Source organism: Salmo salar, chromosome ssa26 (genome assembly GCF_905237065.1).
Source record: "Salmo salar chromosome ssa26, Ssal_v3.1, whole genome shotgun sequence".
Taxonomy (NCBI): Eukaryota; Metazoa; Chordata; class Actinopteri; order Salmoniformes; family Salmonidae; genus Salmo; species Salmo salar.
Genome location: NC_059467.1, coordinates 18,181,811 through 18,205,767, shown reverse-complemented (window position 1 = coordinate 18,205,767; position 23,957 = coordinate 18,181,811). Strand labels below are relative to the sequence as shown.

The window sequence follows — 23,957 nt, the reverse complement described above, 5'->3', positions numbered from 1 at the left end:
CTTCTCCACTGCGGTCTTGTCGATGTGGATAGGGGCGTGCTCCCTCTGATGTCTCCTGAAGTCCATGATCAGCTCCTTTGTTTTGTTGACGTTGAGTGAGAGGTTATTTTCCTGGCACCACTCCGCCAGGGCCCTCACCTCCTCCCTGTAGGCTGTCTCGTCATTGTTGTTTATCATGCCTACTACTGTTATGTTGTCTGCAACTTGATGATTGAGTTGGAGGTGTGCGCAGCCACGCAGTCATGGGTGAACAGGGAGTACAGGAGGGGGCTGAGCACGCACCCTTGTGGGGCCCCAGTGTTGAGGATCAGCGTAGTGGAGATGTTGTTTCCTACCTTCACCACCTGGGGGCGGCCCGTCAGGAAGTCCAGGACCCAGATGCACAGGGTGGGGTTCAGACCCAGGGCCCCAAGCTTAATGATGAATTGGAGGGTACTATGGTGTTAAAGGCTGAGCTATAGTCAATGAACAACATTCTTACATAGGTATTCCTTTTGTCCAGATGGGATAGGGCAGCGTGCAGTGTGGATCTATGCAAATCTCTCAGACACCCAGCACATTAACAAGGGACCCCAACCTTTGTCACAGTTGTTCATTAATTCATTGCAGCTGAGAAGAAGCGAAACGATAAGTTGGTGAATTTAGTGGAAACCTGCCCATTTGTAACAATCATGGTAACAAGCATTTATTGTCACACATCTGTAATTACCGAGCGCAATTACTATCAGGTACATGTTGTTATTACACTGTAACTAGTTGTTACACTTAACTACAATACTTGTTACAGAGTACTTACACTGTATTAAGGACCGCTTAAAAGGTAGTGTTACCAGATGGATGGTTTTGACCGCTTGGAACTTTTGGAAATTAAGCTTCTCCTCCCGCCCGAGACATTTTCCTCCTAAAATGATTACTAACTTTATCCTCATTATGTAAACAATGAAATGATGATTGGGAAAACTAAACTCAACAAAAAAAGAAATGTCCTCACACTGTCAACTGCGTTTATTTTCAACAAACTTAACATGTGTAAATATTTGTATGAACATAACAAGATTAAACAACTGAGACATAAACTGAGCAAGTTCCACAGACATGGAATAGAAATGGAATAATGTGTCCCTGAACAAAGGGGGGTCAAAATCAAAAGTAACAGTCAGTATCTGGTGTGGCCACCAGCTGCATTGAGTACTGCAGTGCATCTCCTCCTCATGGACTGCACCAGATTTGCCGGTTCTTGCTGTGAGATGTTACCCCACTCTTCCACCAAGGCACCTGCAATTTCCCGGACATTTCTGGGGGGAATGGCCCTAGCCCTCACCCTCCTATCCAACAGGTCCCAGACGTGCTCAAGGAGTGTCTTGCAGGAAATCACGCACAGAACGAGCAGTATGGCTGGTGGCATTGTCATGCTGGAGGGTCATGTCAGGATGAGCCTGCAGGAAGGGTACCACATGAGGGAGGAGGATGTCTTCCCTGTAACGCGCAGCGTTGAGATTGTCTGCAATGACAACAAGCTCAGTCCGATGATGCTGTGACACACCGCCCCAGACCATGATGGACCCTCGACCTCCAAATCGATCCCGCTCCAGAGTACAGGCCTCAGTGTAACGCTCATTCCTTCAACAATAAACCCGGATCCGCCCATCACCCCTGGTGAGACAAAACCACAACTCGTCAGAGAAGAGCAAGTTTTGCCAGTCCTGTCTGGTCCAGCGACAGTGGGTTTGTGCCCATAGGCGACGTTGTTGCCGGTGATGTCTGGTGAGGACCTGCCATACAACAGGCCTACAAGCCCTCAGTCCAGCCTCTCTCAGCCTATTGCGGACAGTCTGAGCACTGATGGAGGGATTGTGCGTTCCTGGTGTAACTCGGGCAGTTGTTGTCATCCTGTACCTGTCCCGCAGGTGTGATGTTCGGATGTACCGATCCTGTGCAGGTGCTGTTACACATGGTCTGCCACTGCGAGGACGATCAGCTGTCCATCCTGTCTCCCTGTAGCGCTGTCTTAGGTGTCTCACAGTACGGACATTGCAATTTATTGCCCTGGCCACATTTGTGGTCCTCATGCCTCCTTGCAGCATGCCTAAGGCTCGTTCACGCAGATGAACAGGGACCCTGGGCATCTTTCTTTCGGTGTTTTTCAGAGTCAGTAGAAAGGCTTCTTTAGTGTTCTAAGTTTCCATAACTGTGACCTTAATTCCCTACCGTCTGTAAGCTGTTAGTGTCTTAACGACCGTTCCACAGGTGCATGTTCATTAATTGTTTATGGTTCATTGAACAAGCATGGGAAACAGTGTTTAAACCCTTACAATGAAGATCTGTGAAGTTATTTGGATTTTTACGAATTATCTTTGAAAGACAGGGTCCTGAAAAAGGGACGATTATTTTTTGCTGAGTTTATATCTACTCCTAAAATGTATGTATTAAAATATATGACGATTATTGTTTTAGTTCATGGTTATTATCCATAATTTGTCCATAGTTGTCTGTTACACGATTATATGATTATTGTACCAGCCCTACGCACAAATTCACACCACTAGTTTGAGTAAGGCTGTGCCTCCAAGAAAACATCTGTGTCATGAAAAAAACTTCACATCAATCTGCTCTTATTCATCTTGTCATGTGCCTTTGGAAAGATATGATGAACATCATGTGATTCTTCTCTATAACAAGCTGACACCCACATAACTTTTACATCTACAGTTCAGTGTGCTGCATCTGCGCATTTTTGGCAGTGTGATATGGTCTGAGCTGTTGAAATGTAGCCTTTTTACATGATTACTACTGTATACGACACAGAATATTTGATGGATAACCAATTATTTTTCTTCCTGGGTGTAATCTGCCAAAAAAGGATGTGATTCTGAGAGTTGTGATGATAACATAGGCTAGTTATGTCTGCTTTTCCCTCTTTCAGGAGCCATCCATTGCACCATCTATGGCAAATACAAAAGCAGGACTTTATTATACTGAACGAAATTATAAACACAAATTATAAACGCTCATGAAACATGTTGGTCCCATGTTTCATGAGCTGAAATAAAATTTCCCAGAAGTTTTACATACACACAAAAATATTATTTGGTGCACAAATTTGTTTACGTCCCTGTTAGTGGGCATTTCTCTTTTGCCAAGATAATCCATCCACCTGACAGGTGTGGCATATCAAGAAACTGATTAAACAGCATGATCATTACACAGGTGCACCTTGTGCTGGGTACAATAAAAGGCCACTCAAAATCCCTTTTGTGGGGAAAACTAATTCTGATTGGCTTTGCCCCTGCCTAGTCATGTGAAATCCATAGATTAGGGCCTAATATATTTTTTTTATTGACTGTGAGAATTCTATTCATTGACTACAGCTCAGCGTTCAACACCATAGTGCCTTCAAAGCTCATCAATAAACTAAGGACCCTGGGACTAAACACCTCCCTCTGCAACTGGATCCGGGACTTCCTGACGGGCCGCCCCCAGGTGATAAGGGTAGGAAGCAAAACATCCGCCACGCTGATCCTCAACGCAGGGGCCCCTCAGGGGTGCGTACTCTCTGTTCACTCATAACTGCACGGCCAGGCACAACTCCAACACCATCATTAAGTTTTCCAATGACACAACAGTGGTAGACCTGATCACCGACAACGATGAGACATCCTATACGGAGGAGGTCAGAGACCTGGCCGTGTGGTGCCAGGACAACAACCTCTCCCTCAACGTGATCAAGACAAAGGAGATAATTGTGGACTACAGGAAAAGGAGGACTGAGCATGCCCCCATTCTCATCGGCGGGGCTGTAGTGGAGCAGGTTGAGAGCTTCAAGTTCCTTGGTGTCCACATCACCAACAAACTAACATGGTCTAAGTACACCAAGACAGTCGTGAAGAGGGCACGACAAAACCTATTCCCCCTCCAGGAGACTGAAAAGATTTGGGATGGGTCCTCAGATCCTCAAAAGGTTCTACAGCTACACCATTGAGAGCATCCTGACTGGTTGCATCACTGTCTGGTATGGCAACTGCTCGGCCTCCGACTGCAAGGCACTACAGAGGGTAGTGCGTACGGACCAATACATCACTAGGGCCAAGCTTCCTGCCATCCAGGACCTCTATACCAGGCGGTGTCAGAGGAAGGCCCTAAAAATTGTCAAAGACTCCAGCAACCCTAGTCATAGACTGTTCACTCTGCTACCGCATTGCAAGCGGTACTGGAGCGCCAAGTCTAGGTCCAAGTTGCTTCAAAACAGCTTTTACCCCCAAGCCGTGAGACTCCTGAACATCTAATCAAATGGCTACCCAGACTACATGCATTGCCCCCCCCCCCTTATTTTACACTGCTGCTACCCTCTGTTATTATCTATGCATAGTCACTTTAATAACTCTACCTACATGTACATATTACCTCAATGACCTCGACTAACTGGTGCCCCCGCACATTGACTCTGTACCAGTACCCCCTGTATATAGCCTTGCTATTGTTATTTTACTGCTGTTCTTTAAATATTTGTTACTTTTATTTCTTATTATTAGTTTTTTTCTGTTTTTTATAGTTTTTTAAACTGCATTGTTGGTTAGGGCTTGTAAGTAAGCATTTACACCTGTTGTATTTGGCGCATGTGACAAATACAATTTGATTTGAATTCCTTCAGTGAACTGTAACTCAGTAAAATCTTTGAAATTGTTGCATGGTGCATTTATATTTTTGTGTAGTATAATTTATTACACCTACCTGTATGCTGCACTAAAAGGACAAATGGGCTCATCATGATCCTGTGCTATGAATGTAGCCAAAAACCCCTTGGCTTTTGATGACAGCTCAGCTAATTTTTCCAGTTTAACCACTACATGATTGGTGGATTCCCCGCAGGACGGTTGAGCTAATGTAGGCTAATGTGATTAGCATTAGGTTGTAAGTAACAAGAACATTTCCCAGGACATATATATATCTGACATTGTCAGAAAGCTTAAATTCGTGTTAATCTAACTGCACTGTCCAGTTTACAGTAGCTATTACAGTGAAAGAATGCCATGCTATTGTTTGAGGAGAGTGCACAGTTATGAACTTGAAAATGTATTAATAAACCAATTAGGCACATTTGGGCAGTCTTGCCACAATATTTTGAACAGAAATGCAATGGTTCATTGGATCAGTCTAAAACTTTGCACATACACTGCTGCCATCTAGTGGCCAAAATATAAATTGCGCCTGGGCTGGAATAACACATTATGGACTTTCTCTTTCATTTCAAAGATGATTGTACAAAAAAATACAAAAAAACGCATGTTTTTTCTTTGTATTATCTTTTACCAGATATAAAGTGTTATATTCTCTGACATTAATTTAACATTTACACAAACTTCAAAGTGTTTCCTTTCAAATGGTATCAAGAATATGCATATCCTTGCTTCAGGTCCTGAGCTTCAGGCAGTTAGATTTGTGTATGTCATTTTAGGAGAACATTTAAAAAAAGGGGCGGATCCTTTTTAAACTTGATTAAGATTTGCCCCGATGAAATTAATGTTTTACACCTGGGTCGGAAGAGAGAGGCTACTGTTTAGTCTAGACTAGTCTCGCCTTCTCTGAATTTAGACTGCACACATGCTTTGCGTGACGGAAGAGACAAATCAAGTGCGTAGTCTATCAAAAATATTACTGAGTGGAGTCTATCTCACTATAGAAAAATTAAGCAACTTTTAGGCAACTGTACTTGATTGAAGATTGAAGACAAGACTAAATGGAAGACCAGACTGTATAGACTTCACCCTTGTGTTGTATGCTAAAATAACGCTACTACAGTTTGAAGTAATTAATTGCCGAGAGCCAAGACTCAGAAAAGCATGAGTCTGCTCGCGTTCTTTGCCGTCCTTTTAGGACAATTTTTTCTGGGGAAAGCTTCGCACTATACCCACAATCCGAGAGTGACATTGACAGACAAAGGTAAATTAAGCTTTTTATTTTAAATCAATAGTACAATTATTGAATGATGACAGCAGGGGTTGAATGATTAGGCCTATTAGGAGTCGATTTATATTCAATACTAAAATATCTGGAGGAAAAGTGTATTGAGTCCACAATAGCCAAAGGAATCGATTTATATGCAATACTAAAATATCTGGAGGAAAAGTGTATGGAGTCCACAGTAGCCAAAAGGACCCGACTCTCTTTGAGTTCTCTTTCTCTTGATTTTTGAACTGTGCTATCAAAGACCAGACTTTTCTCATTGACCAGACGTAACATTAAAAGTAAATCCGAGACATTCAAATTAGTGCGTTATATATGTTTGGTATGTTTACACAAGACCAGTGGCGATTTTAGCAGTGGCGTAAAGTACTTAAGAAAAAGATACTTTAAAGTACTACAGTACTCAAGTCGTTTTTTGGGGAATGTGTACTTTACTTTACTATTTATATTTTTGACAACTTTTTCTTCACTACATTCTTAAAGAAAATGTGGTACTTTTTACTGTATACGTTTTCCCTGACACCCAAAAGAACTCGTTACATTTCGAATGCTTAGTCAAATTCACACACTTATCAAGAGAACATCCCTGGTCTACTGCCTCTGATCTGGCGGACTCACTAAACACAATTGCTTTGTTTGTAAACAATGTCTGAGTGTTGGAGTGTGACCCTGGCTATCTGTAAATACATGTAAACAAATTGTGCCGTCTGGTTTGCTTAATATAACGATTTTTTTTATTATTCAAACTTTTCCTTTTCCTTCTGATAGTTAAGTATATTTGAGCAACTACAGTTACTTTTGATACTTAAGTACAGTACCAGTCAAAAGTTTGGATACACCTAATCATTCCAGGGTTTTTCTTTATTTTTACTATTTTCTACATTTTAGAATAATAGTGAAGACATCAAAACTATGAAATAGCACATAAGGAATCATATAGTAACCAAAAAAGTGTTAAACAAATCAAAATATATTTGAGATTTGACATTCTTCCAAGTAGCCACCCTTTGCCTTGATGACAGCTTTGCAGACTCTTGGCATTCTCTCAACCAACTTCATGAAGTAGTCACCTGGAATGCATTTCAATTAACAGGTGGCCTTGTCAAAAGATAATTTGTGGAATTTCTTTCCTTAATATGTTTCAGCCAATCTGATGTGTTGTGACAAGGTAGGGTTGGTATAGAGAAGATAGCCATATTATGGAAAGAACAGCTCAAATAAGCAAAGAGAAACGACAGTCCATCATTACTTTAAGACATGAAGGTAAGTCAATCCGGAAAATTTCAAGAACTTTTGAAGTTACTTCAAGTGCAGTTGAAAAAACCATCAAGCGCTATGATGAAACTGTCTCTCATGAGGACCGCCACAGGAAATGAAGACCCAGAGTTATTTCTGCTGCAGAGAATAGGTTAGAGTTAACTGCACCTCAGATTGCAGCCCAAATAAATGCTTCACAGAGTTCAAGTAACAGACACATCTCAACATAAACTGTTCAGAGGAGACTGCGTGAATCAGGCATTCATGGTCGAATTGCTGCAAAGAAACCACTATTAAAGGACACCAATAAGAAGAAGAGACTTACTTAGGCCAAGAAACACAAACAATGGATATTAGAGCGGTGGAAATCTGTCCTTTGGTCTGTTGAGTCCACATTTGAGATTTGGTGAATTTAGTGGAAACCTGCCCATTTGTAACAATCATGGTAACAAGCATTTATTGTTACACATCTGTAATTACCGAGCGCAATTACTATCAGGTACATGTTGTTATTACACTGTAACTAGTTGTTACACTTAACTACAATACTTGTTACAGAGTACTTACACTGTATTAAGGACCGCTTAAAAGGTAGTGTTACCAAATGGATGGTTTTGACCGCTTGGAACTTTTGGAAATTAAGCTTCTCCTCCTGCCCGAGCCACCTACACACACGACGATGACACTACAATAGAGAAAATATTAAACCCTTGAATGAGTAGCTGTGTCCAAACTTTTGACTGGTACTGTATATTTAAAACCAAATACTTTTAGACTTTAACTCAAGTAGTATTTTACTGGATGACTTTCACTTTTACTTCAGTCATTTTCTATTAAGGTATCTTTACTTTTACTCAAGTATGACAATTGGGTATTTTTTACCACCACTGGATTTTAGCATGCACATCTTGGTGGGACAAAAAAACAAAAAGATTGGGTGGATGAATGCCAGCAAAGCCACAACACAACACTAAACAATACATTATTGCACTATAACGGTGACAAACGGTGCCCACAAACTGTAAGGGCCTACATAAAGCTGTCCCAACAGCAGTCCCAACAGCAGTCACAACATCTTACCACTGCTACACCTGGCTATCAGCGTAGCCTTGTCTGGCAGCGAAACAGTTCATCATTTACTGATTTACTGCCTTTAAAAAAACCTTACTGATATGGCTGACTTGCTTAAACAAATGTGTTTTTTACTGACAATTGAGATGTACAAACTATGGCATAAGGCATCCGTAATTTCGATTAAGACATTAATGAGCGAGCAAGGACGGACTTAGTCAATATAACTATTTGTTCAGCACTTTTGAAATGTACAGCGACAGAATTCAGAACATGGGCCTTCCTTAAAGTGTTCTCCCTGTACACCAAGTCAGAACTGTAGGATAAATAAAGGGTGCATATTAGCAGACAATGAAAGCTCTTACAACATTCAATAATTACATTACTCTGAAACAGGTTATAGGCTACATGTGCACCACCAAATCAGAACAGTAGGCACAATTAAGAGGTGAAAATAGACCAAGTTATTAGCGTGAGGCACATGGGCTACTAACAGCTTACTACACAACATACACTTAGTATAGTTTTGTAGCTGCAGTATACATACAGTTGAAGTTTACATACACCTTAGCCAAATACATTTAAACTCTGTTTTTCACAATTTCTGACATTTAATCCTAGTAAAAATGCTCTGTCTTAGGTCAGTTAGGATCACCACTTTTATTTTAAGAATGTGAAATGTCAGAATAATAGCAGAGAGAATGATTTTTTTCTGCTTTTATTTCTTTCATCACATTCCCAGTGGGTCAGAAGTTTACATACACTCAATTAGTATTTGGTAGCATTGACTTTAAATTGTTTAACTTGGGTCAAACGTTTCGTGTAGCCTTCCACAAGCTTCCCACAATAAGTTGGGTGAATTTTGGCCCATTCCTCCTGACAGAGCTGGTGTAACTGAGTCTGGTTGATAGGCCTCCTTGCTCGCACACTCTTTTTCAGTTCTGCCCACAAATTTTCTATGGGATTGATGTCAGGGCTTTGTGATGGCCACTCCAATACCTTGACTTTGTTGTCCTTAAGCTATTTTGCCACAACTTTGGAAGTATGCTTGGGGTCATTGTCCATTTGGAATACCCATTTGCGACCAAGCTTTAACTTCCTGACTGATGTCTTGAGATGTTACTTCAATATATCCACATAATTTTCCTCCCTCATGATGCCATCTATTTTGTGAAGTGCACCAGTCCCTCCTGCAGCAAAGCACTCCCACAACATGATACTGCCACTCCCGTGCTTCACGGTTGGGAGGGTGTTCTTCGGCTTGCAAGCCTCCCTTTTTCCTCCAAATATAACGATGGTCATTATGGCCAAACAGTTCTATTTTTGTTTCATCAGACCAGAGGACATTTCTCCAAAAAGTACGATCTTTGTCCCCATGTGCAGTTGCAAACCGTAGTCGGGCTTTTTTATTATGGTGGTTTTGGAGCAGTGGCTTCTTCCTTGCTGAGCGGCCTTTCAGGTTATGTCGATATAGTACTCGTTTTACAATAAATATAGATACTTTTGTACCTGTTTCCTCCAGCATCTTCACAAGGTCCTTTGCTGTTGTTCTGGGATTGATTTGCACTTTTCGCACCAAAGTACGTTCATCTCTAGGAGACAGAACGCGTCTCCTTCCTGAGCGGTATGATGGCTGCGTGGTCCCATGGTGTTTATACTTGCGAATTACTGTTTGTACAGATGAACGTGGTACCTTCAGGCGTTTGGAAATTGCTCCCAAGGATGAACCAGACTTGTGGAAGTCTACAATTCTTTTTCTGAGGTCTTGGCTGATTTCTTTTAATTTTCCCATGATGTCAAGCAAAGAGGCACTGAGTTTGAAGGTAGGCCTTGAAATACATCCACAGGTACACCTCCAATTGACTCAAATGATGTCAGTTAGTCTATCAGAAGCTTCTAAAGCCATGACATAATTTTCTGGAATTTTCCAAGCTGTTTAAAGGCACAGTCAACTTAGTGTATGTAAACTTCTGACCCACTGGAATTGTGATACAGTGAATTATAAGTTAAATAATATGTCTGTAAACAATTGTTGGAAAAATGACTTGTGTCATGCACAAAGTAGATGTCCTAACCGACTTGCAAAAACTATAGTTTGTTAACAAGACATGTTTGGCGTGGTTGAAAAACAAGTTCTAATGACTCCAACCTATGTGTATGTAAACTTCTGACTTCAACTGTATCTTCCTGGCATATTACATAATTTATGCAGCAGCATATAATACATTTTTAGACTCACCTTATGCTGTGCTCACTTGAACAAGATGGTGGCAAGGGCTGTCCTTCGTGGGCAAATCTTGTCATTAAAGTCTGGCATTTTCTGGATTTATGGTGCTTTCAAAACAACCAGGAAAAACAAGGTCAAATCATGATGCCAGTGATTTTCATGTTGGAGCTTTAGAAAGAGGCTTAAACCTCTTACATCTAGACGTTCCGCTAGCGGAACACCTGCTCCAATATCCAATGATGGGCGTGGCGCGAAATACAAACTCCTCTAAAATACAAAAACTTCAATTTTTCAAACATATGACTATTTCACAGCATTTTAAAGATAAGACTCTCCTTTATCTAACCACACTGTCCGATTTCAAAAAGGCTTTACAACGAAAGCAAAACATTAGATTATGTCAGCAGAGTACCAAGCCAGAAATAATCAGACACCCATTTTTCAAGGTGGCATATAATGTCACAAAAACCCAGAAGACAGCTAAATGCAGCACTAACCTTTTATGATCTTCATCAGATGACAACCCTAGGACATTATGTTATACAATACATGCATGTTTTGTTCAATCAAGTTGATATTTATATCAAAAACCAGCTTTTTACATTAGCATGTGATGTTCAGAACTAGCAAACTAGCAAACTTCCGGGGAATTCGCTAACATTTTACTAAATTACTCACGATAAACGTTCACAAAAAGCATAACAATTATTTTAAGAATTATAGATACAGACCTCCTCTATGCACTCGATATGTCCGATTTTAAAATAGCTTTTTGGTGAAAGCACATTTTGCAATATTCTAAGTACATAGCCCAGGCTTCACGGGCTAGCTATTTAGACACCCGGCAAGTTTAGCACTCACCAATATCAGCTTTACTATTATAAAAGTTTCATTACCTTTTGTTGTCTTCGTCAGAATGCACTCCCAGGACTGCTACTTCAATAACAAATGTTGGTTTGGTCCAAAATAATCCATCGTTATATCCGAATAGCGGCGTTTTGTTCGTGCGTTCCAGACACTATCCGAAATGGTAAAGAAGGGTCGCGCGCATGGCGCAATTCGTGACAAAAAAATTCTAAATATTCCATTACCGTACTTCGAAGCATGTCAACCGCTGTTTAAAATCAATTTTTACGCCATTTTTCTCGTAGAAAAGCGATAATATTCCGACAGGGAATCTCCTTTTCGGCAAACAGAGGAAAAAATCACAAAGGCGTGGGCGGTCGGGTCACACGCCTAAGCCCAGAGTCCCTTGATCGGCCACTTGAGAAAGGTGATAATGTGTTTCAGCCTGGGGCTGGGATGACGACATTCTGTTTTTTCCCGGGCTCTGAGCGCCTATGGACGACGTAGGAAGTGTCACGTTAGAGCAGAGATCCTTAGTAAAAGATAGAGATGGAAAAGAAGTTCAAGAAATGGTCAGACAGGCCACTTCCTGTAAAGGAATCTCTCAGGTTTTGACCTGCCATTTGAGTTCTGTTATACTCACAGACACCATTCAAACAGTTTTAGAAACTTTGGGGTGTTTTCTATCCATATGTAATAAGTATATGCATATTCTAGTTACTGGGTAGGAGTGGTAACCAGATTAAATCGGGTATGTTTTTTATCCAGCCGTGAAAATACTGCCCCCTAGCCATAACAGGTTTTAAGTTCCCGACTTGGAATTCCGAGTTGGATGAACGTTCAAAACTTATTTTCCCAGTCGGAGCTCGTTTTTTCCTGAGTTCCCAGTTGTCTTGAATTCACTGAAGTCAGATTTCCCAGTTCTGAGTTAACAGTTGTTTTGAAAGCTCCAGAAATCATGTTGGTTTGACAGCATGGCCGATGTTGAATGTTTATAATTTTAAGCTTGAAAAAGAGAACCTTAAACTGAGAATTGTTACCACACACCCACTCCACTGAATAGCAGGCCAGTGATTGCTTTGCAATGCTTGCAGTTAGCCACTGATTCCTTCCAAACCACTGTGTTGAATTTGCGATTTCCAACTTCTTGTGTAAAGTATATGTCCAATGGCCAATGAGCACCGATACATTTTATCTATCATTTCTCTTCATTATTTCTCTTCATATGACAAGGATTAATAAGGATTTATTAGTAGGTTGTCAATTTGATTCATGATGATGACTGCTAGCTAAGATTTTGAAAGTATGATGTTGACATGATCAGTCCAATCAAAGTTAATGTATGTATATATAATGTGATATGATGTAATTGTATCTGTGGCCAATGACCTTGAACCTTCTTGGATGGGCACTTCTAATGTAACTCTATTGCAGTACCCAAGGGGCTTGAATTTTAGTGCTCTACCCTTAGATTTGGCAGTGACCTAGTGTCCCCATGAGTGACAGAACACTGAGCCAATCACGGCGCAATTAGAGAACATTACCGTATTTAACGGAGTGTTGGTAATGTGCTGAAACACCTGCATTTTGGAGCTGCCTTACTCAAGACAGCAAAAAAGAGACCATGTGGAGGCTTTATTGACTCACTGATTTAATATAAATAAATATTAATGACTGAATGACGACCCTCCACTGCATAAGATGGAAGGTTACTCAAGGCAGAAACAAAATGAGGGTGGGTGGATGTATAACGCGAATGTCTAGCAACCCAAAGGTTGCATCTTCTAATCTCATCACATACAACTTTACCATTTTAGCAACTTTAGCATTTTAGCAACTTTAGCTAGCTAACCTAACCTTACCCTCTAACCCTAATCCCTAACCTAGCTAACGTAAGCCAGCTAGCTAACATTAGCTTTAGCCACCTAGCCACCCCTAGCTAACATTAGCCACTACAAATTGGAATTTGTAACATATCATACGTTTAGAAATTCGTAAGAAGCTGTACGTTTTGCAAATTCGTAACATATTGGATGAATTGCAGTTTAACATATTGTACAATTGCAATTCATAACGTATCATACGAAATGGATGATGGACATCCACAAATTAATACATACCATACGAATTGTAACATATCATACTAAATGGAGTGTCTCGGATTTACGTACATAATAATAGGAAATGCTCTGAGACCACGTTGCAAAGACAGTATAGTACCAAGACAGACCACAGACCGTTGTTTCAAATGAGAACAAATTAGTCATAGTGGGCAGAACAAGCATGGAGGTGGGCAGAGCCAAGCACGAGCTAGCGAGATCCTATTGGCGTGTTCTAGCATGCATGTGCATATTTCCATTAGGGAACGCCTACTCTGTGAAGTGTAACTCAATTTGCCTTTGCACTCCTTTTAAAAACAATGCAATTTTTTCAACATTGGCAAAGAGTAAAGTATAGTTTGGGCTCCCAAGTGGCGCAGCGGTCTAAGGCACTGCATCTCAATGCTTGAGGCGTCACTATATACACCTAGGTTCAATTCCAGGCTGTATCACAACCGGCCGTGATTGGGAGTCCCATAGGGCAGCGCACAATTGGCCCAGCATTGTCTGGGTTTGGCCGGTGTAGGCCATTTTGTAAATAAGAATTTGTTCTTAACTGACTTGCCTAGTTAAATAAAGATCAAATAAAAAATTGAAAAAAAATACAAAACTTTGTCCACTCTATTCATAACATATTGTAGTTTTGGGAACAGAAAATTGTATTGAGATCAAATGTTTCATCGATGACAAAATTAGCAGAATGTCGGCCAAAATCCATCTCGTTCCATCTTCTCACACTGCAGGCAACTGGGCTTCCTCTGACTACCAGTTTAAACGCCAAGCGGATGCTTCACATTTATACATCCAGTGAAATATCTGTCTCATTGTTCTATCTGTGATAGTACTGTCTGAAGATAGGTAGGAACTGCTTCTCCAATAGAAATCCCCGATCACACTTGTAGGCGATGTCATGGCGACGTTGGCTAGTTAAGGTCATGCGTAGAAACACGTCATTGGGTCTAAAGGTCATGTGCAGGCCATCAAATCAAAGGCACTCCTTCGAAATAAAGTTGTTTTAAACGGAAATTAAAAATGTGTAATTTTGTCACTTTCACAAGGTTGGAATAATAACATATTAAACTACTTAAAGACATTTCACTTCTCAAACCCCCAAACCCCGGCCTGGTCTGCTTGGTCTGTTTCGCAAGCGTTCCTGGAAGTCTCGCAGTGTTGCGTCTCTGGGTTTAGAAACTCTGTGGTGCTATACCGGAATGTGAAAACATACCTCAATCCAGGGATGGAATATGTCGTTGTACTCATAATCATCCTGATTCGAGAATATTTATATACTGCTTGTTTTGAATTAAACAGCAGTTTTCACCAGCATGCTAGGCTAGCTAATGCAATAGCAGCCCATTGGATTCCATAAAAAAAAAAAATGATTGCAACAATAATAACAACATTACACATCAATACAGGGACATTCCTGTGAATACAATGAAAAAAAATGTCATAAAAATGCAACGCCTAGAGTTGGAGTGAGTAGCTTCCGGAAGTGTTGTTCAATCCAATGGGTTGCTTTAGCATTACCTCGCCTAGCATGCTGACGAAAATGGCAGTTTGAGATACTGTTCGTTTTTAATTCATCTTCTCGATTCACCTTTCATCATTTCGTGATGATTAGATGTACAACGATACATTCTATACCTGGATTGAGGTATACCTTGCCAGGCTCTGGCTGTCCACATTCTGGCATAGCACCGTTCCGAGAGAAATGAAAGAGAGTAGGATCCTTTTTGCCCTTCTCCAAAAGTACAAGAACATGAACCATATTTCATACCTTTGTCATTAGCCAACTCTGGTAAGGAACACAAACTATTTATACTCATACAAGCCTACATTAATACTGAGCTTGAACATGAATGTACATGAGCTATCATAGAGCCCTTCACAGTGGTGAGATACAGGGGCGAAAATCTGATATCAACTTTGGAGGGGACAATTACATTACATTTTCTCAAGAGCAATTCCTGAGGGGGACACCAAAAGTAGTGCTGTAACACATAGCCTACATTGTAATATGGTAAATGTATATTGAGGAACCAAAGAAATAAGGTGTTTTCCGTACTCCTAACTACCGGTACCCAAAACTACACAACTAATCACAACAGCAATACCATTGCCTTTAACAAATCTTAGTTCAGTCACCAGTTTAAGTTGAGAGTGGGGGTATCCATGGCATTTTCCAATTATGTTCCTATTTTACAAGTCAAAAAAATTGAGAACCTTTCATAATGTTGCCAAACAAAGACTCAACAAACTTACCTGAGACTCCCTGTCTCTGCCAGTCTGTCCCTGCATATCTGTCCCCAACTCTGCTGTCTGTGTGCCATCTGTTGCCTGCTCTGCCTAATGACATCATTGTGAAACATTTCCATTAGAATTTCATTTCTTTCTTATGAACATTTGAATTTTCTGCCATTTTTCTACCTGGCTGGCTGGCTGGCTACACACACAGTGTGTAGGTTATTTACAGTAGGAGATGGGCTTCTATCATCTTCAATCATTCTATTTGGGCTTCGATCTAAAAGGTAGCTAGCAAATGTGAAACGGATTAAAATGACAAGAGTTGACAGCTGTATGAGTTCACCATTTACACAACATACGATGCCACATAAATGGAATAGGTACTAGCTAGCTTAATAGTTAATATTTGCGCGCTAGCTCTGCATATTCAGCTAGTGTGTGTGCGCGATTGACTGGATTAACCTCACGTCAGTTACGTGCATTGAGTGCCTTTCAGACAGTAGATACGACCTCTCTGTTACCTAGCAAGCTAAGGAACTGGCAGTGGATCAAACCATTGTGAGGCAAAGGGTGGGCGGGTCGCAATCTTTTGAAACTTAAAAACGCGCTATTAAGTGTCTATAATCAGCACAATTGCTTTCATTGCGTATTATTAATATTATTTAAATTACATAGTTATGTTTCAGTGATATATTGGGGGGGGACAAATCATATTTTTCCCAGGATGGGGGGGTCGTGTCCCCCCCGTCCCCCCCGGGATTTCCGCCCCTGGTAAGATAAAAGGATAGTAGGCCTATACCCACATGGAAATATGCTCTGCTACGGTAACGTTAGAAGGATAAACTCATCTGGCACAACGTGAAACATTAGTCCTGTTCAAATTTGGTTACTGGGTACCTTCTTTTATTTAACTCTGACAATATCAATATACACTGTGTGTACAAAACGTTTGGCATGACATAGACTGACCAGGTGAAAGCTATGAACCCTTATTGATGGGATCGATCATGGTTTCCAAGAAGTTATCCTAGTTCCAGAGTGTAATCTCAATGAGCACATTTTTTTGCATGAACACATGTCCAGTCATATGTTTTCTTAATGATTTATATCTCTGTGTCCTCAGATGTGCGCTTCCCAAGAATCCACCTGTCTGGGAATAACAGCCATATAAAGCTCCTGCATGGCCCTCATGACAACATAGTATACGCTACAAGCCATATACACCTGTTCCGGACAAACTTCCACAGTTCTAAGACCTCTAGAATGGTAGTATGAATGATTTACATACCCTTACTGCAAACCTTACTTGTGTATTGTGTTGCTTTATATTGATTTAGCTCTATTCAGGTTGTGCTCTAAGTAGGATTGTCCAATACGGTTGCTGTAATGTAATTGATGGTAATAACAGAGGGAGGGTTATTGATATTTTTACAGTAAATATTTAGCTAAACAGTCCTTCCCCTCTTACATGCTGTAGACTAGATTACGTTGAAATGGATGTATTGAACATTGTACTGATGGGTTTGGATTTCTGAGCTTTAACTATTATTAATCATTCATTTTAATAGAGACATGAGGGGGGCCATAGTCCAGAGTTTACACCAGGAGATGTCTGTAGGAGGAAGAGTTATGGTGGGTGTAATTAAGCTTGGGAGGGGCTGAGTGCAGGGAAAACAGTCACATGTGGCAGTACTGATAAGGGGAGAGAGAAGTGGATATTTGGTTCAAGGTCAGGTCATGTTAAGGGAAAAGGAACCGTTTATTGCCCGTATTACTTAGTTTCCTGCCTAGCAATAAAGATGCAATGTTTAGCGAGAAGGAGGAGATTCCACCCAAAGTGGGGTACATATACTACCACTATTGTAACCTCTTTGTCGATTCAGCTCTTCGATCCTTTGGGAAGAATGAACTTGGTTTAAGCTTTCTTAGTGTCCGTCGAGTTCTTACTCTGATAATTAGAACCTAACAGTACTCTACATGTACAGATGTAGGATCTTACTTTTATCACTATGTCGTTGCTGCACAGCAGGAAATGCAAACTTGTAGTATAGTCAAGGTTTAAAAAGGCTTTTAAAGTTTGTAATTTCCACTTTAAAATGTCACTTGATTTACCCTAACGAAAAAATGTATCAACGCCTACAAAAAAATTTCCATTAATTATTATCCACATAATAATTCACATGTCCTGTTGCTGCATGAGTATTTTCCTGCTCTATTAAACTGGCTCAAATGAAGATCCTACATATGTACCTGTACAACATTTTTAATGATTGCCTTTGCAGAGTCCTGTGTTTGGAGAGGGTTGTAGAAGTAATGATCCCACATCACCAGTGAGTATCTGAGAAGATGAGAGGATGTTGGTTTTATAGTACAGTTCATTACTAAAGTTGCACATAGAATATTTTGCATACAACCATGTAACACAGTTCTGTTTTGTCCTTCAGAACTGTCACTATAACATCACTGTGTTACACAAGACTAAAGACTCAAACCAACTGTTCCTGTGTGGAACCAATGGACAACAACACACATTGTGCTGTTACATGGTATGGGACATACTTTTCATTATATAAGTATACATTACTTTTCATGGTACCATTTTGCCATTGGCGTGTTAACACAAAACGATTCCACTGTAGAACCCATCAGACGACCCGTTTAACTGCACTCCATCCAAGGCCATCCAAGACATTAAACAATACATGAATGAAAGAGAGCCGTCGCTCCTCATTGGTGAGGAAAATGTCTAATTGGAAAACATTACTCTATAATATGACCTAATGTTCATGAGTGGTTATTGAGCTAATGTGTTGTGTCTCCAGGTTCTTCTGAAGTAGAGGAGTTCTACACCACTCACTCAGGCACGGAGGGTTCCGTGGGGATCAAAAGGTTTGGGAAGAGCACACTATGGACAGAAAACAGTGGAACAGGTATGGAACAGGACGAGAGAACAAGACATGGCCTGACATTGTTTTGCGTAGTAATGTATATCTGATCAGACTGTTCATGGACTGTCATTATTTCTCCTGTTCTTTTCCTTAGAACAGAGATATGTGAGTTTGGTGGCTAGCGGGCAGAGAGAGGATCGTCTGCAGGACAGACTATATGCTTTCTACATAGAGAAGAACCGAGACCCGCGTTTGGACTCTGATCTCTGGGTTCCCCGGGTTGCTCAAGTCTGCATGGTAAGCACCACAGGAGGTTGGTGGCACCTTAATTGGGGAGGATGGGCATGTTGCAGTTTAGTTCAGAAAATATTTGTAGAGCTTTCATATGTGGTACCACTCCATTTCTGCCCATTTAAGCCCTTAATTAAGACTAATTCCATCAGGGTCTCCTTGAGTGGTGTGTGCACTGCCCACTGTCATTATCTTAGCATGTCTGTGGTTGCATGTGTGTTCCAGGCTGATCGTGGAGGGCCCAAGGGTTATCTGCAGTTCAGGTGGACCTCCAAGCTGAGTGCCAGGCTCTACTGTGGAGACAATGACAGCAGGCTGTACTTCACCCAGCTAGTGGATGTGAACACTGTTCTGGCAGAAAGGTGGCAGGATACCAGGGTCTATGCACTCTTCAGGAATGGCTGGTAGGACGGCATACTGTAGATAGATGAGAATGGACCTTAGTAACATACACAAATCAGCCATAACAACACAACAGGAGCTGGTAGCAGGGACTCGTAGTGCAGTTTATGACATGAAGTTGCAGTGTCGTTAAGAAAAAGCATCAAACTGAAAGTGACATATAAGGAGTTTAACGATTAAGAACCAAAATGTCGCATTCTTTGTTTTGTTTTTATCTGGACGTGTGTGTTGTGCTTCCTCTTTCTAAATGTAACTTTGTTTGCAAAGTTCATATCCCTTTTCTAATCTCGAGTCAGCTGTTCCTCTGACCTTCGCTGAAAGCAGATGTCGTGAAGCATTGTGAAAGAGATCTTTAGTAAGGGGGATAGTTGAAACTTGCTGAGCTCTGTGTCTATCCCTAGGGGTATGAGTGCTGTATGTGTCTACACCATAGCAGATATTGACCGCATCTTTAAAACCTCCAACTTCAAGGGACACCCGGGGTCTGTTCCAAGCCCACGACCCGGGGAGGTATACTCAACAATATACTCAACAATATGACTTTTTATTCAGCGCCACTCCTTTACTCTGTATGTCTACAATATTGGACTGTGTTCTGTGTATGTCTTCGTATGTTGAAGTATACATATGTGTCCATCCTCTTGTAGTGTGTTAAAGACAGTACTAAACTCCCCATTGAAGTCCTGAAGATGGTGGACAAGGTTTCAGAGATGGAGGAGTGGGTCACCAGTAGGCCTCTCCTGGTCACTCACCGCTATTACCACCACATCCGCGTGGACAGAGTCCAAGGCAAAGGGAATGTCCTGTTTCTGTCTCTAGGTGAGAAGTTTTGATCTCTAGACGACGAATCAGAAATGATCAGTCTGAAAGGAATGACGGGAAACCTTACGTTTGGAGACCTTTAACATAGACCTCGTATGACCCTGGAGCAAGTGATGATAGGTGTTGTGTATATGTACAGTATATTTATAGGAATGTAGATGAGATGAGAAGGTTTCCATCTTATACTCACACCAGTTTCAAGAGACAGGGGCTTTCAGAAGGTTGAAATACTATTGACCATATATGGTACTACAGGGTGTAAAGTGACACTTTATTTTCACGCTGATCTTTTGTAATGTGTAGAAAAGGCCCGTCAACAGTTTATTTTGAAGTTTAAAAAAGAGAACTAAGCAGAAGTATACTCTTATCACACTGTGCCGCGGTTCATTTCCCATCATTGCACGCATAGACTTATGCAATCAACCCTAACTTGAGATGAATGCTTGCAAAACAGTTTGTAGGGTGTGTCAGAGACGTACAACCCAGACATGAGACTGATGAATGTAATTGAAGTACATTATCAGATGCATTTCTGTAGCAATAGTCATAGATACTCATAGATATGGCCTAGCATGCATCTGCGTCTGTACTGTGAGTGGTGTAATATGACTGGAGGATGTCTCAACATTATGATGAAACATTAACTATTGTGTGTGTGTTATGCTTAAATGACTGTGTTGACATTTCTTACACACACTTTTGTTTTGTAATGTTTGGACTCTCGCTCATATCCTCAATGATGAATGACTGCTGTTGGACTGTGTGTGTGTGTGTGTGTGTGTGTGTGTGTGTGTGTACACTAGAGAATGGAGGGATTCATAAGGTTCTGGAGAGGGATGGTCAGGTCTTCGTCATCGCTGAGTTACATCCTTTTAACTACACAGCACACATCCTCAGTATGATGTTGCACTCCTCCACGGTGAGTCAAGGAACACAGCCCACACCGAAACCTCCCCATTGAGATCCAACAGTGGTAGCAATGTAGTAATGAGACATGGAGTGTCAAAGAGATCCCTTTCAAACCATGTTTTAACATGTGGATCAGTTATTTGATCACGGCTGAACATTTGATGATTGAACTGCAGATGTTGCTGTCCTTAAAATGCATTCCATCTGCGTATCATTTGATGGCATTGTGGATTTAGTTGGATAATAAGTATTGGCCACAGGTTTGAAATCACATGCCTTCTTCAAATACACAGAATGTTGTAGGCTGTTGCTAACGTTATATCCATCTCCAATGCGCCCACATTGGAAGGTGGTTTCCAAAATCCGAACACAATATGCCAAAGAGGTCTGAATGGGATGAGAGGGACAATAGACAGGGACAAATTCAACCATAACTATATTTATATCTCTATAATAATATTGTAGAAGAAGTGGTGTTCTAATTGTAAACCAGTAACTTTCTTCTGCAGTCAAGTCATTGTTCCAGTATTTTCTACAATGAACCCTTTTTGGTTCCAGGTAGAACTCTCTTTGTAAAGGGTTTTACATGGAACTCAAAAGGGTTCTACCTGGAACCAAAAAGGGTTCTTCAAGGGGTTCTCCGATGGGGACAACCGAAGAACCCTTTTAGGTTCTAGGTAGAACCCTTTTGAGTACTAATGTTTTTGTGGTGTTGTGTTCCAGGGGAAGCTGTATCTGGGCTCCAGCAGAGAGCTGGTTCAGATTGACCTGGACAGCTGTGAGCAGTATGGAGCCCAATGTGAAGACTGTGTCCTGGCCAGAGACCCTTACTGCGGCTGGGACGGCAATCACTGCACCACAGCTACAAAGTGAGACCAAGCACAGCCCGCTTTCAGCTTATAGCATCCGCTGTATAGATATTTAATGGTGATTTGAAAATAGATTTCTCATTAATGGTTACCGACATATTGCTTTCCTCTCTGTGGTTTCCTGTGAGCCTTACACAGTTTGGTTTGAACACTTCATAGTTGTTGTCAAAAAAGCAAATATAGGGTGGTGTGTTAGTTTGGTCATTATGCTAGACCAACATGGCCAGAGCCAGTTTTTCCAGAATGATGTAAACACACATGGCCCTTGTTCAAACAAATGTGGTGTCACAGGCCATGAAAACAAACAAAATATAGTTAAAACAAATGTGGTGTCAGATGAGGCCATGAAAACACATTTCATTTGATTAAATGTAACGTCTGTCTGCAGTGTGGTGTCAGTGGAAAATGTTAGTTCTCACTTCCTCATTTTACCTTTATTTAACTAGGCAAGTCAGTTAAGAACAAATTCTTATTTTCAATGATGGCCTAGGAACAGTGGGTTAACTGCCTTGTTCAGGGGCAGAACGACAGATTTGTACCTTGTCAGCTCGGGGATTCAAACTTGCAACTTTTCGGTTACTAGTCCAACGCTCTAACCACTAGTCTACCCTGCCACCCCTGCTACAAACACACACGATAGATACTACACACTACCTTTTGTGTAGTCAAACGCTCTATGCACCGTGGTTTCAGTTCAGCTGCAGTTTCAAATAACTATCACTCTGGCCACAATGTAGACCGGAAAGAGGAACCTCAGAGAAAAGAGACATTCACTATTTTCTGGTTGAGTTGCTCGTTGAGACTCCTTAACTCATATGTGCTTGTCTTTTTACAGTAAGACAATTCAGGATGTGGAGAACGGGAACCATCAGGTATGCAGCAACATATCCAGAGGAGTTACTGCAAGTAAAGGTGTGTAGTGTGTTACAGCCATCCTTGTATAAATACAAAAAACACTTATTATGACCATGTACTATAATAAAGGATGGAAACCATCCACAATGGTTAGCTATGGAAGTCTAAAAGCAATGTTTTGCTCTTAGTTTACTTTCCAGGATCATCAGTTGGCGCTGCAGATGGAATCAGAATTCATCTATCTTCAAAGTACTTCCTCAATTGCCCAACCTTTTCCAGCCATGCTGAGTACAGCTGGAGGCACCATGGCAACACCACAGCAACACCGTGCATCTCCACAGGGTCAGAGTACCAGTGTCTCCTGCTAATAGAGAGCATGGGCCCTGAGCAGCAGGGAACATACAGCTGTGTGTCTGAGGAGAGGGGCTACCACAGGACCCTGGTGCAATACCAGTTACAGCTAGACAGTGGGGCCACAGGCCTGGCCTCTCCCCGCTTGGCATGTCTGGGTCTGGTACTAACACTAGTCCTGACTTTGCTCTGCTAGAATCAGCTCTGTGGGTTCTCGACCGAGCTGACTTGACTTGGACATGCCTGCACCTGTACTTTGGTCTTCCTTACATCCACACTACCTCAAGAATATTTAATGACAGTCTACAGTCAAGTGACCGAGCCATTTCTCTCAGCCATTTCCTTTGTTACTTTCACAATCACTTGGTCAAAAAACAGAACGCTGTAGAAGTTAAAGGAACTAACTATTTATCTGGAGGAATTGGCCTTTATGTATTTTATAATCATGCTCTGTTTTCCAATATGGAACTTTGCAGATGTTTCAAATATTTTATGTGAAATCTGAATGTATAGTATATTGCAAAAACACTTAAGTTTTAGAAATTTTAGAAATATATCTTTTTTTTCTTCACTTTTAAGTGTCATGCTAACAGCATGATAGTTGTAAATATATACAGCACCAGTTAAAAGTTTGGACATTGCAGGGTTTTTATTTATTTTTACTATTTTCTATATTGTAGAATTATAGTGAAGACATCAAAACTATGAAATAATACATATGGAATCAAAAAACGAAACTAATTTGGGCCAAGAAACATGAGCAATGGACATTAGACTGGTGGAAATCTGTCCTTTGGTCTGATGAGTCAAAATGTTGGGTTCCAACTGCCGTGTCTTTGTGAGACGCAAAGTAGGTGAATGG

The 23,957-nt window shown here is 40.9% G+C and overlaps 1 protein-coding gene across 1 annotated transcript; it reads left to right on the top strand.

Moving 5' to 3' along the window:
- The first annotated feature begins 5,511 nt into the window (after positions 1-5,511).
- LOC106587207 (semaphorin-7A) lies at positions 5,512-23,957 on the top strand. Its single transcript, XM_014175352.2, has 14 exons — positions 5,512-5,937; positions 16,832-16,974; positions 17,991-18,038; positions 18,153-18,254; positions 18,348-18,441; positions 18,531-18,638; positions 18,751-18,893; positions 19,113-19,291; positions 19,691-19,799; positions 19,937-20,108; positions 20,915-21,030; positions 21,744-21,889; positions 22,725-22,801; positions 22,933-23,957. Exons 1-14 carry the CDS (start codon positions 5,838-5,840, stop codon positions 23,289-23,291), a joined length of 1,896 nt encoding a protein of 631 aa, XP_014030827.1. The 5' UTR covers positions 5,512-5,837; the 3' UTR covers positions 23,292-23,957.

Coding starts and splice junctions, on each gene's coding strand:
- LOC106587207 (XM_014175352.2), top strand. CDS start 5,838: ATGAGTCTGCTCGCGTTCTTTGCCGTCCTTTTAGGACAATTTTTTCTG. Junction 16,975..17,990: donor GTTCTAAGACCTCTAGAATG/GTAGTATGAATG, acceptor TTGCCTTTGCAG/AGTCCTGTGTTTGGAGAGGG. Junction 18,255..18,347: donor ACACATTGTGCTGTTACATG/GTATGGGACATA, acceptor ATTCCACTGTAG/AACCCATCAGACGACCCGTT.